This window comes from Archocentrus centrarchus, chromosome 16, assembly GCF_007364275.1.
Source record: "Archocentrus centrarchus isolate MPI-CPG fArcCen1 chromosome 16, fArcCen1, whole genome shotgun sequence".
Classification (NCBI taxonomy): domain Eukaryota; kingdom Metazoa; phylum Chordata; class Actinopteri; order Cichliformes; family Cichlidae; genus Archocentrus; species Archocentrus centrarchus.
In genome coordinates, this window is record NC_044361.1 from 19,631,823 (window position 1) to 19,648,472 (window position 16,650).

Here is a 16,650-nt window from a genome sequence, read left to right on the forward strand (position 1 = left end):
TGTGTGTGTGTGTGCAAATACGGAACTTTGCAGGACTGCTTACATTTTTTTTTTAATATTTTAAACAGCCAATACACTTTTTTGATATATCTGTCCCAAATGACAGATCCTGGACTGATTTTATGGAAAAAAAGACCAGAGAAAATTTTAGGCTTTTCTCTTTAATAGTTTTTGAGACATTCACATTCAAATTCAAACATTGCTTTGGATTTCAAAGTGCAAAAAGAAAAAAAAAAAAAGGCCTGAATGTGGATAGATTTGCTGCTTTAAAAATATATATAGAAAAGTATTTGATTTATAAAGCTAAAATTCCACAGCAATCATTATATGTCCAAATTTTCAACCATAAAATTTTTATGTAAATTGGAGATGGTCAAGCAGAAAATGATCTAAAAATTTGATGACTTGAGATCAAATGGCCCTCATACTGAGCACAGTAAGTGCAAAACAATCTGCATCATAAAGAACTCAACTCATCCCTCTTATGGTGTGTTCACACTCATACAGTCTGCGAGATACAGAAATATCAGATCAAAGACCACTCAACTGCTAAATAGTTTTTCCCCCGACAGCAATCGGACTGCAAACCAGAGTCTGTGAATGGCTCATAAGAAACTATGAAAGTACCTTTAGCTTGAAATAATATTGGTAACTATTTATTTCATCTCAATGTGCATTTTTCATCTATTTATCAGGTGTTATCGGTTTATTAGCGCATGTTATCTTTGACTGCTCTGCTGACTGATAGTTGTGTGAAACAATTTCATTTTTATGTGAAGCATAAAAACATCAAATGAAGGAATCAGAATTTTCTTAAGATAACAAATTTAGAAAAACATACAATTCAGAATTTGCTCAATTTCCACAACAGGCCATTATCATGCCTTTTCTTACTGCCTCAGTCCTCCAAAGATCAACCAGTCTTATTGAATAAAACATTTCATACAGGAATATGTTTCATAGCTTTGTTTTCATGTTTTATCTGCTAAATATTCTTAAATAAGTTAATGTACTTATGGTTTTCAATTATATTTATTGAAAAATGAGTTAACCCAATCCATCATTAACTTAAAAGCTTCTGCAGCAGTAAATCTTGCTACTCTGGGTCTCTAAATCATGAAAAACATCATAGTGTAGTGATTACACGCGGAAAATCAAAGCTTATAACGCAAAACATATTTTCCTGTGGTCATAAATAAACCCACAAAGCTTTCCATTATCCAATGGCCAAATTCCTGGGGAAAAAAAAAAAAGACTCGAACAGCATGTGTTCATAAATCACCCCACTCAGACAGGTGAAGGTTAACGAGTTCCCTATAGTAAGGATGTCCAGGTGTTAATGCTGATTTAGGCTACCTGTGAAGTACTGCACCACACAAGTTTATAATCAAAGGCAGGTTTTTATTTTAATCCAATATGTAGACATCATGGGAAAATCTTCCATGCTAAAACAGTGGATAGAGGTAGAAGGGCACATTTTTGAATTGGTGAATATTGAAATGCACAGGAAGTTGTTTTGTTTTTACTCTTTTTTTTTTGGCTTTTTAAAATTTTATTTTTACAAATGAACCATATGTTTTATTTTGTACAGCAGTAATGAATATTTTCAGTCATTTAGCGGGACACCAGAGCTAATCAAATGCCCATTTTCATAACGGAAGGAGATGCGATTATGTACTCGGCTAAATCTACTGTTACGGAATGAAATCATTCATTATTCACAAAAAAAAACAAACAAACAAAAAACAAACAAACAAACAAAAATACATTTAAGCACTAAAAAGTGTAATTTGTTTTTACAAATATGGGTACATTCCAATCTGAAATAGTTATTCTGGTAAGAGACACACAGTGGACCAATTGGCGCAAAGCATTTTATATAATCATAATTATATGCCTGTCTTGCCATTGTAAAAAATGTTAATGACAAAACATTACATAAATCTAACACTTCTTATAAAATGTACTATTTGTCAACAGTTAGTAATTGTATAAAGGTGACGAATCCCCAATGGCCACCCAAGAGTTTACAGCATTTACAGAAAACTCCTAATGTGAAATCACAATTACATGTTAGAGATACTTAAGCTTTTTACTCGACAGGTATTTGGACCGGGCCAGTAGCCCTGTGAATACAAGTGCTTTCTAAGAGGCTTATTACTGTATGGGTACAGTTTTTTTTCTCCTTGTTATGCTCTGACAAATCTAATCTGTGAGCCCAACAATCCCCCTCACTTCTCCAAAAGCAAAAACTCACATTACTTTATAGTATCTTTGAAAGAGTCGCTCTGCATTTTGGGAGTGAGGTCACATTGTTGAGTCTACCTTAATAAGCACAAACTAGGCCTAGAATACCAAAGACAGCAGACATGCAGACTGTACTCATAAAAAGGCACACAGTATACTGTACATGAAGAAACACAGTACAAATGATTCAGGACATATGACCAGAACTAGAAAAGTACTAATATTATCTAAATCTAAAGGTCATTGGCAATAAATGAAATGTAGACCTTACAGCAGAACCTCATTAATCTAGAAGTATTTGGATAAGCATTTAAAAGGACAGCGAAACAATGCAAATGGCATGTGTACACACCCTTCATCTCAAAAATCACACCCTGACTGTGCAATCTAATCTGGGGCTTAAAGACTTCAAATGTGCAACAAGTGTACAGACTAAACCACGTTTCACTTTCATCTCTTTGTGTCTAATGCTCATCCATGTCTGATAAATGAGGTTCTACTAAATAATAAAATTATAAAAACATAACTAAGTCTTGTTGCTAGAGTAAGAAATGTCAAATCTCTCCCTGTGCATGTTGCAAGTAATGCATTTGTAGATCCAGCTCCCGAGGAAGAGAGCACCCGCATATCATGCACTGGAGAAGCCGTTCAGGGGCAAAAGGCAAACGAGATCCAAGTTTGTGAGGTTCTGTCCGTGGGGCAAGTTGAGGTAGGGGCAGGGTCTGTGGCATGTGTGGCCTCTCGCTCATGACTGCCTGTGGTGTGAAAAAAATATTTGGGTGTGGAGGTCTTGGAAGTGTACCAACTGCGACAGAGTGAAGAGGGTGAGGGCCAGGCAAAGCAAGAGGAGGGAGCGGAGCAAGTGGAGGAGGTGAGAAAAAAGGAGAAGGCTGATTTATGATTATTTGAGTGCCTGTTACCATTGGTTGTTGCTGCAGCTCCTGTCCATTCCCTGGTTTGAGTTGCCCAGAGAGCAGGGTTTGGGGACCCACGGGATTGTTTTGGAAGCCCCATACTGGTGTTCCCATTCCCTGTCCAAAACGATGAGGCTCATACTGAATGGAGATGGGAACCTTTTGTGTCGCTGTCTGTACATTGGCCCAGCCAGATGACACCTGCTTTTGCTGCAGCTGAAAATCTTGATTATTTACTAACTTCTCAGTGGAGTTTATAGTCTTTGGAATTCCTGGTGGTGTTTGTATATCCCATAAGGTGCTACTGGCCCCATGAGAGACAGGACTTGAAATTGGCATAGCACTGCTTTGGTCTATTTGAGCTGAGGTGGATGCACCTGCTAAGCCCGAAGCCCATGACTTTTGCGGCTCACAGCCATTCCATGGCTTCTCTGGCTGGCTAACAGTCGAAGGTATTACTTGAGGATTACTCAAGTCCCACACTCTGTCCTCCTTCTTAGGAGGTGTGGATGGCTCCTTTTGTGAGGACACAGGGGTAACTGGCCATCTTGGCAGCTGAAGCTCCTGCCCAAGTTTATTTGGAGAGCCCTGTGAATTTACTAGTGGAGTAGGCCTGACACTCCACAAAGCTGCCCCATCCATGTAGGAAGAGGGCACAGAAAATTCATGTTGCACAGAACTTGTGGAAGCTAGCACTGTACATGTGGGAGTGCTGCTCCAGGAAACAGGCTTGTGCTGCCTGTGCTGCACCATCTCGCTAACTACTGACGGGCTGGATTTTTTTGGCATGGATGCCAGGTGAGAGCTGGCAACAGAAGATAGGCTGTCTTTTGTGTGTGATGAGTCTAAGCTCTGAACCGAGCCTGACTGAGTTATCAGAGGAATATCTGCCCAGGATGAACTTGTCCGATGGTGCTGCTGTAGCCCTGACTGTGCTGGGCTGTCAAACTGTGTCTGCTGGGGACCTCCATGTTGGAGCTGCGATGATGGAACAGGCATTACCTCCCCACCATCAACCTTCCACTGCACTGGTTGAGGGTGTAGCTCAGCCAGCCACGGTTCCTTCTGTGACCTGCTTTGTAAATCCATGCGAGATGCGAGCATGGAAGACTGCGGCTGTACTGCCCTCCTGTGCAGCTCAGCATCTCTCACTGCAGAAACTGGATAAGGAAGTTGCTGAGGAGTAGTCATCCCTGAGCCTCCTAAAGGTCTAGAAAAGCCCCACACCAGCCTCCCTCCTCTCCTCCCCCTGCCCCTCATCCTAGAGGTTACTGGGAAAGAATTGTACTGGCTGAAACTTTGCCGCTTGCGAGCGTGGATCTTCTGGTGTACCAGCAGACTGCTAAACCATGAAAAGGTTTTGTGACACTCGTCACAGCGATGAGGTCTCTCTCCTGTGTGCGTGTTCATGTGATCGCGGAGCAGATAAGCTAACCCAAAGCTTTTGTCACACTGATCGCACTTATGAGGTTTGTCACCGTTATGCGATAACATGTGGTGCTGCAGCTGGATCTCATCACTGTAGCCTTTGCGGCAGCTGGTGCAGCGGAACGGTTTTTCCTGATGCAGCTTTTGATGTGTTCTCATGTTCTGCAGGAATGCAAAGTCCTTCCCACAGTCTGGACATTTGTATGGCTTCTTGCCTGTATGAATAATGAGATGCTGCTGTAGGTAGCTACTGAATCTAAAGCCCTTGCCACACACTTTACACTGGTAAGGCTTATCCTTGGAATGTATGCGCATATGCAGCTCCAACACTGAGCGATGACGGAAAGTTTTTCCACACTCTGAACACTTGTATGACTTAATACTTATGCCTTCACTTTTCCACTTAACCTGCACATTATCACTAGTTAATGGAGTGAATTGTTTTTTATTTGGAGTTGCCAATCTTTCTAAATACTGTGAAACAGACTTGTGGACACTTAAAAGATGCACATTTAAACTGGATTCGTCCCGATAAACAGACGGACAATGTGGGCAGGTGTGTCCCTTATCCCAGTACTTGTTTACCTCCTTTGGGGGTCGGGGTGATCTCTCCAGCTTTTCATACTCGGCTTCATGAATAAGCATATGTGCTCTCAGGTTAGCCGGTGCACAGTATGTCTGGGGACAAAGAGGGCAATTGAATGTGCGTTTTGGTTCCTCACTCTGGTGTGTGTTCTCTTTTCCTGGCCCTTTAACTGCCTCCTGTTCAGGCGCAGGGGCCTGTTTGCTGGGCTGCACACTAATGGAGTTGGTTTCACGCAGTCTATGCTGGCGGCAGTGTGCCTTCATGTTCTGGGCAAAAGCAAATTTTTTCCCACAGTCAGGGCAGCGGAAGGGCTTTTGGCCTGTGTGCAGATACTGATGTTGATGAAGGAGGCTGCTATACTTGAAAGTCTTACCGCAGATGTTGCACAGGTGAGAGCGACTGTTGTCAGTGTGTTTGCGACGGTGGTCTTCCATGACAGAATAGTGTTTGAAAACCATGCCACATTCTGGGCATTCGTAGGGCTTGAGGGCGGTGTGACACCTCTGGTGGAAGCGCAGGGCTGTAGTGTTTGGGAAAGTTTGACTGCACTCTTGGCACGTAAAAGTGCTCTCCTGGGAATGGGTCATCATGTGCTTAGTGACAGACACCTTAAACTGGAAGTCTTGGCGGCACAGGGGGCAGTGGTAAGGCTTTTCTACTGTATTGCTGCAATTGTGGTCCCTCAGCTGACTGACTGTGGAGAATATCCTCTCACATTCTGCACACTGAAAAATGCCCTCCTCCAATCCTTGCATCTCCTTTTTCGGAGTAACGAGCTGCTGCTCCTCGTTCTCTCTGTGTTCATTTCTGTGTTTGATGAGGCTGCTGCGGTGCTGAAAGGTAAGGCCGCATTCTTTACAGGTGAGAGGCGTGAGCTCGTCCTCGTGCGCGTGAAAGTGGCGGTGGAGGTTGAACGTCTCACGGCGGGTGAACCTCTTCCCGCACTCCTTGCACACCAGGCGGCACTTTTTCTGCTTAGCAGTCGAATCAGCATCCCCAGCTCGGTCTGCCTCCTCATCATCCTCAACCAAATCCTCTGTGCCGTCCACCTCACCCAAAAAATCCTGATTGGGTGGTTTCCTTGCACTCTTCTCCTCCACATGTGCCTCTTCTGCATTTGTGGCAATGTCACCATCAACACACTTGTCCTGCCGCACCTCTTCGGCACTCTCACTAATACTATTGAGGTCTGCAAGACAGAAAAAGCACAGCACAGTAATAACTTAGAAAACAAAAACACTCTGACAAAACTGCGTGCAGCCACCGCAACATATACATCCTAAGCGTCGTTAACAATCAGCGGTGCAGGGCTGAGGATGGAGCCCGCTGTGGTCACTGATGTCAGCAGAACTCACAGTGCAGAACAGAACCAGCAGTGAGAGCTGCATCTCAGGTTAGCCCGGAGGCTAAAGCTAACAGTAAAATACATCAACAATGTTAGCATACCACACTTATCATTTTCCTCCGCGTGTGTTTTCGTCCCTTCACCGTCGTCTTCAGCCTCAGACCAGTCAAATGGACGCTGGTCACTGCCAGTGGCCTCGGCCATCTTTTCAGCCGCTCGCAGGTCCTCCGGTAAAATGCATGTCGTTTTGTCGGCTCCAGCACCGGACTCGACACTAACCTCCGAATGGCTGGCAACACTACCGCCGCCGTCGCTGCCAACATCGGCTCTCTGCTCATCGTTGGGGCTACCCCCGGTTTTATTACACGTATTTTCATCTTTTAGGGGTGCACCGCACCCCGACTCCACCGCCACGGTTTTCTCCCCACATGTTTCCACCTCCTCCTCGGGTATTTTCTGCCGTTTGGGAGACTTCGCTGGGTCTGCGGCGGCCATGTTTCACCCATGCACCCCCTTGTCCAGACCTGAGCACACAAGGATCATGCTAGTCAGGAATCAAATATCCGGTTGAAACTTTCAAAATAAAGCTGTAATTACGCTTAACCAGATGCAGTTTATCATTTCAGTAAATATATTTTGAAACCTTAAATCCTACGTTTCCCCTTTACTACTGTTTTGGATTTGTTTTTATACACACTTAACAGTTTCTTGACAACTGCATCAATGGAGTGTAACTTTTCAACAGTAACCCTAATGTTATATTATTTTTTTATATGCTGTGAGAAATCCACAAGTGATTGTCAGGGTTTATTTGCAGTCCATGTCTGTCTTTTATTATGTTTAGTTACATTTCATCAGAACAGTAGCTATCTACAAAATATAGCTTGTGCAAAACTACTTAAGTGATGGCAATACTCTGTTTATTTGCAACTATTTACAAATACATCCATGTTACTGCATGCAAGATTATCATAAATAGCCCCTACATACTTATGTATGCTTTTAAATTCAAGCATAAACGTGAATTTAAACCTGAAACATTTTTTGATGTTTTTGTCTGGGTTTCTTCTTTATTTTTAATATCTCCAAAAACTCTCAGTTCTTCGGAATACAACATTTTTGTCTCAAAATGCACTGAACAGAACACAGTCTAGCTTTATTGTCCAACCAAAGTTGGAAAAGTATGTATCATGAAACTGTTAAAAAGCACAAGCATACATTAGTAGGTAATTACAATGGCTGTATAACTACAATATATGGTAATAACAGCAGGTTACAGGTACTTTATGACAACATGGTTAGTGTATCAGGAGATCTGAGTCAGTACTGAACTAGTAAAAGCATCATTGAGCTTTACAGCTCTGCTGCAAAACATGTACAGAGACATGCATATTAAACATCACCGCCTACAGTATGTCACTTTCTGCATCTTGAAAGTCCATGAGTGAAGTTTTCACTCAACAGAGTCACTGTTTTTAGAGTCTTTTAGAATAAGAGTTATGTACACATCTCTGAAAAACCAATCTGTTAAGGCCACCCTTTGATCTCAAATGTCTAATTTTCTGATCTGCTTCATTTCCATCTGACTACAAACCTAAGTGCAAGATGGATCCAGAGTAGGGCATAGCACTCCAAATGACTATTTTTACTGAAATACTGTCAGTAGAAAAAGCGCAACATTTTTTGTCACATTTTGAAACATCAAATATGAATGATATGCAGTTGATAGTCTTTGAATACATTCTCCTCAGCGCCTTCTCCTGCGCCTGTGGTCAACAGCTCTTCCTCGCCGTGGTCGCTGCATACTTCCATTTGTGTCTGTAAGTGGATTGGAGGAAAAAGTGCACTCATGTATGTCTGGGGATGATGGTGCAGGTACCACAGTTACAGATGACTGGTTCTTTGAGTTCTGGCTGACCTGTGGTTGCTGCTGTATTTGTGTTTGATGCTGTTGTGACTGTTGTAGCTGTGACTGCTGTGGTGTTTCAATTCGCTGTTGCTGCTGCTGTTGTTGTGGTTCTATGTGCTGCAGCTGCTGCTGAACTGGCTGTGGCTGTAAGTGCTGTTGAGGTGTTTGTGATTGGTGTGCTTGTTGTACACGATGTTGTTGTGACTGTGGTTGCTGCTGGGCTTCAAGCACTCCTAAGAGCCGCTGCAAGAGGACATTGTTTTGTTGCAGACTGACTGCTAATGCCTCTTGTGAAGCAACAAGTGTTCTCATGTCCTGTCTGAAACCTTCACCAAATTCCCGCAGACTCTTTTCTACCCGATTTCCAAGCTGAATTGCAGCTTCCCCCAATCCTCGTAGCTCATCTTCAAGCCAGGAGCTGCGAGGAGGTGCTTCAAGAGGACCCTGCTGTGCTCCAAGGGATGGCTGAGGACTGCTGGGCTGAGGGCTACCATTGAGGAAAGGAGCACTGTAGAGGGGAGAAGGTGGCAGCCATCGTTCTGATGGAGGGGGTGGTCCTATTCCCAGACCAAGGCCTAATCCCAGTTTGTCCTCCATACTGTTCTCTACTGGTTCACACTCAGGTTCTCCCATGTCTCTGTCACGCTCAGGATTGTCCTCATCTTTCTCCAAACAATCTCTCTCTGATCCTTCAACTCCTACACCTGCAAAAAAAAAAAAAGTGGACAAAACCATTGTGGATATTAGTTGAATCTATAGAATCTAAAAAGAAAAGCAGTTCTCTGACAACTTAATTTACCTGTATCAGAGTCAGGAAAGCATGGAAAACTGGGCTTTGGTCTGGTGCTTTGCTTCTGCCTGGCTTGTTGAAGCCTGGGGCTTGGCTGAGACGGACGCCCAAGCAATGAAGTCCCTCTGCTGGATGGAAGGTAACAGCTGCGGTGGCGGGCATCCGCCAGCCTGCCTCCATTGCGCCTCTTTAAGTCATCCCAGCGCTTCTTCACCTCTCGAAGGGTTCGTGGTACTCTGGAAACAGCATTAACTCGCTCCAGGATCCCCGCCCAGATGCGCTCTCTCTCACGCCTCCGGAGCCTTCCTGCCGGACCAAAGAGTTCTCCTTCACACCGAGTAACTTCAGACACCAGCACTTCAAGCTCTGCTCCACTGAAGCGACTCTTTCTCTTTCCTGCGCCGCCAGCAGCCAGTGCAGCTGACATAGCTCGGTCTGTCAAGAGAAAGTTGAAGCGAGAAGGGGAAAGAAAAAACATGAAGTGAGGATAAATATGTAGTGTGAAAAACACTGCTTTAACAGTCTTATTTTAGCAGTGCTAAACCACAACATATGCAAGTACAGCAACTCTTGGCAAGCCTGAGAGCCATGTGACCTCAATTCTTCTTGAATCATTATACTGTAGCTACACATTTTCTTTACAATAAGAAATGGTATTTTGCACAATTTTATTACTTTTGTTCACTAAACTGAAAATTATTTTATGAGGATTTCCATTAGAAGCAACACTAGGAGGAATGCCAGGAGCAACATTTAAAAACATGCTTACTTTGTTCAATAGACAAAAGGTCATCAGAGGACATGCCAGGTGCCATGATGTTCGGATGCACCACTACCACGTTGAAAGGGAGTCCTCCAGGTAATCCGCTGCTCTGGTCGCAGCTGCCCTCTGAGTCCTCATCCTCCCGGGGGAAGCCATTCTCTGAGGCTCCCCCCCCAAAGGGTCCCTCCGGAGACTCCACTTTGATGTGCATGGGAGGTGATTGCTCGTACAGCAGCCCCCCCTCCTCGTAGTACTCAGTCATGGATCAGACCTGATTTACAGCAGAACTGACTGGCAGGCCAATTCTGATACTGACAGCTTCTGCTCCATTAACAAAAGTTCAAAGCAGAGTTGAACTGACTGCTGATCAAAACACAACTCTTCTGTGTACACATATTTATGAACCCTCTTTGGGTGCAGCTGCCACACAAAGGTGGCACACAAAGGTGGGGGGATTTTCTTAGAAAATACAAAATTAAAGTAGTCTTAAAACTGTTTTATAGCACAATTATGGAAAACTGGTCAAAGCATTGATGGAGAGAGAGAGAGAGAGAGATAAAATGATAGTGTCTGACTGACTGCTAGCTCCACTCTCTAAAATCTATCATTTCCATGATTGCTGATATATGTTAATGGAGAGCTAAGTGCACTGTGTAAAACACCAGAAGGAGGTTGCGGGCTGTATCTGAGCGTCCAACTGTTTGACACTGATATGAAACATCAGGACAGAGGATCGCCCCCAGACCTGAAAACATCAAAACGCTGCTCACAACTATATCCAAAACAAGAACAGCTACGTTTGCGTTCCCCTGTAATCTCTACTGCTGTGCTATGTCGCATCGATGCGCATTTTTTCTGCACCACATCCGCAATGGTTGCGCATTCCGCATACATTAGGTGCTGGTATTGGGATAGAGCTAGTTGTTAAGCTAGCGGTCTACCACAGCTTTCAGGTGATGCGGCAGCTCTGTGTGAGCCGCCGACAACAAACGAGCCGACGTGATTTGAAAGCCGACGCTGTTGTGTTTCTTACCTCATGATAACGGCACATGGGAAGCAAACGCAAACCAAAACACAATCGGTGCAGCTGTTAGCTCAGCAGCCGACAAACAGACCGAAGACAGTCGCTTGCTGTTGACGTCATCGAAGGTGCACGCTCAGGACCAATCAGGTGACGATCTATCAATTCATCTGTTTAATGACAATGGGCAACAAGTGCTGAACGCTGTGCTGTCACACGTCATTTAGATGTTTTGCAGCCTTTTTTTTTTTTTTTTTCTTTTTTTTTTTTTTTACAAGTCTTTTCTTTTGTTTTCAGTTTATTGGCGTTTATGATAATTCTCAAAGAAAACCAAATTTAAGGAGTGTGAACAGTTATAAGTTAACCTCTGTTAGTGTCATTGTCCTTTCTGTTAGCGTTTAATATGATGTCAGCCCACCCTTTGCAGTTATAATAGCTTTAGGTCTTCTCGTAAGGCTTTTCACAAGGTTTAGAAGTGTGTTTATGGGAATTTTTGACCATTCTTCCAGAAGCGCATTTATGAGGTCAGACACTGATGTTGGATGAGAAGGCCTGGCTCACAGTCTCTGCTCTAATTCATTCCAAAGGTGTTCTATCAGGTTCCACACCAAACGTACTCATGTCTTTATGCTTTGTGCACTGGTGCATAGTCATGCTTGAACAGAAAGGGGCCATCCGCAAACTTAGCTCACTGGAACTAAGCCAAACTCCTGAAAAACTACCCCACACCATAATTCTCCCTCCATCAAACTTTAAACTTGACACAATGCAGTCAGACAACTACCGTTCTCCTGGCAACTGCCAAACCCAGATTTGTAGATCAGAAGCATGAAATGTCACTCCAGCAAACACTCTCCACTGCACTCAGTGATGTAAGGCTTGGATGCAGCTGGTCAGCCATTTAAATTCATTCCACGAAGTTCTCTACACACTGTTCTTGAGCTAATCTGAAGGCCACATATAGTTTGGAGGTCTGTAGTGACTGACTCTGCAGAAAGTTGGCGACCTCTGTGCATTATGCGCCTCAGCATCCGCCAACCCCCCTCTGTGATTTTACGTGGTCTACCACTTCATGGCTGAGTTGTTCTCATTCCCAAGCGCTTCCACTTTGTTATAATACTACTAACAGCTGATTGTGGAATATTTAGTAGAGAGGAAATTTCATGACTGGACTTGTTGCACAGGTGGCATCCTATCACAGTACCACACTGGAAGTCACTGAGCTCCTGAGGGGGACCCATTCTTTCACAAATGTTTGTAAAAGCAGTCTGCATGCCCAGGTGCTTGGTCTTATACATCTGTGGCCATGGAAGTGATTGGAACACCTGAATTCAATAATTTGGATAGCTGAGTCAATACTTTAGGCAAAGTAGTGTAGTCAAGTCAGCCAATCCTATGTCAGCAACTCAGTGCATTTAGTTTTGTAGAAATGGTCAAGATGACCTGTTGAAGTTCTCTTGGGGAAAATGCCTTTTGAGGTCAGAGGTCAGAGGAGGATGGCCAGACAACAGTAACTCAAATGACCACTTGTTACAACCAAGGTATGCACATGTTGAAAGCTCAAAAGCCCAAAATGGTTTCCTGAACATGACAGTTCACTGTACTCAAATGGCCTCCACAGTTACCAGATCTCAATACAACACAGAACCTTTGGGATGTGGTTAAACAGGAGAGTCACATCATGGATGTGCAGCCAACAAATCTGCAGCAACTGTGTGATGTTATCATGTCAATATGAACCAAGTGTTTCCAGCACTTCCATGCCCTAGAGAATTAAGGCAGTCCTGAAGACAAAAGACTGGTCCAACTCAACATATGTGTATAACAAAGTGGGCAGTGAAGGTATGTTTAATTTACAGCCTTCATTAATACTTTGAGTAGTTTAAAAAAAAAATTGTTAAAGGAAACTTAACATGAAGAGAATAAAGTCTTAATAGACTGACTTTAAATGCAGTAGTTCTTTCCTATGACAGTGGTTCCCAAATGTTGCATCATTTTGCACAAAGGGGAGTTCAGCTGTGCTTTAGGATTTTTTTTTTTTTTATCAGCCAAACATTATTATTCAAACCACACAAATAGTAATGAATGATATTTCAAGTTACTATACAAAACACATCAAATGGGCTGATTGGTAGTGAGGATAATGTTGGTGAGGAAGTAAAGGAGATTTCTTGTAAAAGAACAAACAAACAACAACAACAAAAAAAATGCATAAAGAGAATTAAAAAAATTGTTGGGAGAAATTATGACGAAAACCACCTGACTTCACTGGACTGTGGTTGTCAAACGCCTTCACCCTGAACATGTAATTTTTTTTTTGGGAGGAGTTCACAAATGCAAACATGCCAAACAAACTAAAGCGGCACCTGAAAACCAAATATCTCTTCTAAGAGAAACTTTGCCTGCTGTAAAACCACTGGCTCTAAATCAAAGAATTCAAGAATGTTTGTTGGACTGTATGAAAGTGTCCAATGACGGGAAGAGGTTATGTGTTAGTGAAACTTACAACCCCCCCCAAAAAAAAACCAAAAAAAAAAACTGTCACACCAAAAACTGTCAAACGACGCATACAGGAGTGCTTTGAAATTTTGGCTTCTTTGATGTGCCTTGGCTTAAAAAGGTTTAAAAACCAGGATAAATAACTATAAACTTACAGAAATTAAGCCAAATGAAATAAGTTATGGTAAATATTTCTCATATAATTAGCACATAGAGTGTTCACAAAAACCTTCAGGGAAGGGATTTTAAAATTACTCATACAAGATAAAAGAGTAAATCCTTGCAATAAATTCATCAGCTGTTTATGTCTAAAGTTACTGAAACTATTCCATTAGAACTCATTATAAACCATCTGGGGTCTTTTTTTTAAAAATTAAATATTGGACATAAAGGTTTAGTAAGTGAAAAGCTTATTGAGGCTCGTGTGCATGTGTGTAGGTGTACGTCAGCTTAAAGCAAGGATTCATGGAATTCCAGGTGCTTGCAATCTTTGAACATCCTGCTGTTTCCCAGGTGGGATAATATTTAATAAATGTGCAAGGTACGTGGAAAAATCCGTGGGAGAATGAATTAGATAAAGAGCTGTGGAGTTAGGGTGTTCATCTGTATATAAAGCTGCCACATACGCCTCTACTGTGTGTAGTTTCAGCAGGTACAGACACAAACATGAAGTACTTCATTCTCCTTGCGCTGTTTGCTGCAGCATGTAAGTTTTTGCACAGAATTTCTGTATTTGATTTTAATAGAGAGCTTAAGACTGAAAGATACTCTTTTTGTATTGCAGATGCTGCTCCCATTGAGGATGACAAGATTGTCGGAGGCTACGAGTGCACTAAGAACTCTGTGGCCTACCAGGTTTCTCTGAATGTTGGGTACCACTTCTGTGGAGGCTCCCTGATCTCCAGCACCTGGGTCGTGTCTGCTGCTCACTGCTACAAGTCGTAAGTACAGAGAGCAGAATCAAATTAATCTAATGAATGAATGTGTGCGGGCCTGTCAGCCTCTATTAAAGGGGATACAAACTGCAGTGTGTCCAGCAAATAGTCGCTTTACTTGAATACGTCCCTCTTCTGGTTCTCTTTGCAGAAGCATCCAGGTGCGTCTTGGTGAGCACAACATTGCTGTCTCCGAGGGAACCGAGCAGTTCATCAGCTCTTCCAAGGTCATCCGTCACCAAAGCTACAACAGCTACAACCTGGATAATGACATCATGCTGATCAAGTTGAGCAAGCCCGCCACCCTGAACAGCTACGTCAAAACTGTGTCCCTGCCCTCCAGCTGTGCCAGTGCTGGCACCCGCTGTCTGATCTCCGGATGGGGCAACACCAGCAGCACTGGAAGTCAGTCAAAGCCTGCAGTCACATGCTTAGAACAAAAAAAAGAGGTAAATGTTGATATATAAGCTTTAACTCCCCTCCCCTCCTCCCTTCTAGGCTACTACCCCGACCGTCTGATGTGCCTGGATGCCCCCATCCTGAGTGACACAAGCTGCAGAAACAGCTACCCTGGAGAGATCACCGCCAACATGTTCTGTGCTGGATATCTTGAGGGAGGCAAGGACTCCTGCCAGGTAAGAGCCATCAGTCACCATGACTGCTTCTTGGACAAAGCAAATTTCAGAACACCTCTGCTCACACCTTGACTTGTCTTTTCTCTGCGTCAGGGTGACTCTGGTGGCCCTGTGGTGTGCAACGGCCAGCTGCAGGGTATTGTGTCCTGGGGTTATGGCTGCGCACAGAAGAACAGGCCTGGAGTCTACACCAAGGTCTGCAACTACAACATCTGGATTCGCAACACCATGTCCTCCAACTAAATGGAACTAAAGTTTTTAAACTGAGGTTTCTTGTTAACTATGTATCCAGTTGCAAATAAATAAATAGCCAACATCACTTTCTGTTGTTCCTTGTTTTGTGCTGTTGGATGAAACATAGGTGTGCCAGTGAAGAGAATCACCAGGAAAAGAAAGCAGAGAAATCATAATGTTTCTTTAGAAATTCTTTAAATAATGTTCATAAATGAAAATGATATAAAAGTATTAAGTGTTAAGATTTGACTAAAATCTATTTAACCAATTTACATTTAAGACCTGATTCAAAATTGAATTTAGAAAGTACAATCTGATAGCAAGCTGCATAAGTCAATAACATTATAAATAACAAAAATGTTAACCTTATAAATTGCATTACAATAAGACAGAACAGCTTTACAATTTGACACTCTTGTTCTGTAAGTCTTTGTTTTATGAATCTAGAATTTTTTTTCTTTAAGCACAAAAAAGCAGTTATAAAAATGAAAAAAAAAGTCTCAGTGGAAGACAAGCAAAAAATATAAATATCTTAAGATAGCCACAGGTAGCACTGTATAAAAACTGCTGCATTTTTTGTTATTATAATTTTGTACATTACTGTAACATAGAAGTTACATATTATATTTTAATCACATATATATTTTATATCTTAATCACAGACAGACAAACACACACACATATATAATTATAACCTTTCAAATTTACTGTTTAAAAAAAGTGAAAAGAAGTAAAATACATTATTATTATTTTGATTAAGATACCAAACTACAGTCATTTACTTGCATTCCTAAACAGAAAAAAAATGTTTTAATGGTTGAATGTTATGCTTGATTAATTTCTGACTTCTCAGAGCAGTCCAGTGTGCTGGTTCAACTTTCATATAAAAATATGAATTCACTTTTGTTATTTGCCTAAAAAGCAACAATATACTTTTTAGTTTTTGACAAATTTGTTAAACAGTGTACCTATCCTTCACTTCTCCTCTTAGTGTAGAGACACTAAGAAAGTATATGATGCAACACAATTATGCAGCATTACAGCCATTAATTCACATCTTTCATAAAGTGTATGCGACTGGTGATATGCAATATAAACTCATAGTAGAAGTGCTGACCTTCATCAACCAGATGGTCAGATAAGAGGGACATCATGTGTCCCTCTTATCTGGACTGTTTTTGGCTGCAGTGCAGCTCAATCCAATGTGAAAATACAATATTTTCCATAATATTTCTATCAACTGTTCTTCCTCCATTTCCTTGTTGTGAAAGTCTATAAACAGAAAAAAGTTCATAGCAGGGTTTTGGTTTTTACCCCAAGCATTAACCAAGGTTTGGGGAGGAT

General features: G+C 42.2%; 3 protein-coding genes across 7 annotated transcripts; 1 reads left to right on the top strand and 2 right to left on the bottom strand.

The window, feature by feature from the left end:
- Positions 1 to 1,380: 1,380 nt before the first annotated feature.
- LOC115793856 (zinc finger protein 646) lies at positions 1,381 to 7,032 on the bottom strand. Of its 3 annotated transcripts, XM_030749004.1 has the most exons (3): positions 6,622 to 7,032; positions 3,168 to 6,364; positions 1,381 to 3,002 (listed from the first exon to the last, which is right to left on the bottom strand). In XM_030749004.1, the coding sequence occupies exons 1-3, from the start codon at positions 7,013 to 7,015 to the stop codon at positions 2,802 to 2,804; spliced, it is 3,792 nt and encodes a 1,263-aa protein (XP_030604864.1). In that variant the 5' UTR covers positions 7,016 to 7,032; the 3' UTR covers positions 1,381 to 2,801. The 3 variants fall into 3 exon arrangements, with proteins under 3 accessions (XP_030604864.1, XP_030604865.1, XP_030604863.1); XM_030749005.1 differs by having other exon boundaries at positions 1,381 to 5,694; positions 6,744 to 7,032; XM_030749003.1 differs by having other exon boundaries at positions 1,381 to 6,364.
- Positions 7,033 to 7,362: 330 nt separating this feature from the next.
- LOC115793862 (myb-related transcription factor, partner of profilin) lies at positions 7,363 to 11,124 on the bottom strand. Of its 3 annotated transcripts, none has more exons than XM_030749018.1 (4): positions 11,016 to 11,124; positions 9,989 to 10,253; positions 9,229 to 9,654; positions 7,363 to 9,133 (listed from the first exon to the last, which is right to left on the bottom strand). In XM_030749018.1, exons 2-4 carry the CDS (start codon positions 10,242 to 10,244, stop codon positions 8,268 to 8,270), a joined length of 1,548 nt encoding a protein of 515 aa, XP_030604878.1. In that variant the 5' UTR covers positions 10,245 to 10,253; positions 11,016 to 11,124; the 3' UTR covers positions 7,363 to 8,267. The 3 variants fall into 3 exon arrangements, with proteins under 3 accessions (XP_030604878.1, XP_030604877.1, XP_030604875.1); XM_030749017.1 differs by having other exon boundaries at positions 9,989 to 10,306; positions 11,016 to 11,096; XM_030749015.1 differs by having other exon boundaries at positions 7,364 to 9,133; positions 9,989 to 10,303; positions 11,016 to 11,122.
- Positions 11,125 to 14,069: 2,945 nt separating this feature from the next.
- Positions 14,070 to 15,391, top strand: LOC115793865 (trypsin-3-like). Its single transcript, XM_030749022.1, has 5 exons — positions 14,070 to 14,208; positions 14,287 to 14,443; positions 14,589 to 14,842; positions 14,936 to 15,072; positions 15,166 to 15,391. Exons 1-5 carry the CDS (start codon positions 14,169 to 14,171, stop codon positions 15,313 to 15,315), a joined length of 738 nt encoding a protein of 245 aa, XP_030604882.1. The 5' UTR covers positions 14,070 to 14,168; the 3' UTR covers positions 15,316 to 15,391.
- Positions 15,392 to 16,650: the final 1,259 nt, after the last annotated feature.

Excerpts from the sequence above, each read along its gene's own strand:
- LOC115793856 (XM_030749003.1), bottom strand. The coding sequence starts at position 7,015 with ATGGCCGCCGCAGACCCAGCGAAGTCTCCCAAACGGCAGAAAATACCC. Across the intron at positions 6,365-6,621 it reads GGAGGAAAATGATAAGTGTG|ACCTCAATAGTATTAGTGAG; the intron begins GTATGCTAACAT and ends TCTGTCTTGCAG.
- LOC115793865 (XM_030749022.1), top strand. The coding sequence starts at position 14,169 with ATGAAGTACTTCATTCTCCTTGCGCTGTTTGCTGCAGCAT. Across the intron at positions 14,444-14,588 it reads GCTGCTCACTGCTACAAGTC|AAGCATCCAGGTGCGTCTTG; the intron begins GTAAGTACAGAG and ends TTCTCTTTGCAG. Across the intron at positions 14,843-14,935 it reads CAACACCAGCAGCACTGGAA|GCTACTACCCCGACCGTCTG; the intron begins GTCAGTCAAAGC and ends CCTCCCTTCTAG.
- LOC115793862 (XM_030749018.1), bottom strand. The coding sequence starts at position 10,244 with ATGACTGAGTACTACGAGGAGGGGGGGCTGCTGTACGAGCAATCACCT. Across the intron at positions 9,655-9,988 it reads CCTTTTGTCTATTGAACAAA|ACCGAGCTATGTCAGCTGCA; the intron begins GTAAGCATGTTT and ends TTCTCTTGACAG. Across the intron at positions 9,134-9,228 it reads CTTTCCTGACTCTGATACAG|GTGTAGGAGTTGAAGGATCA; the intron begins GTAAATTAAGTT and ends TTTTTTTTGCAG.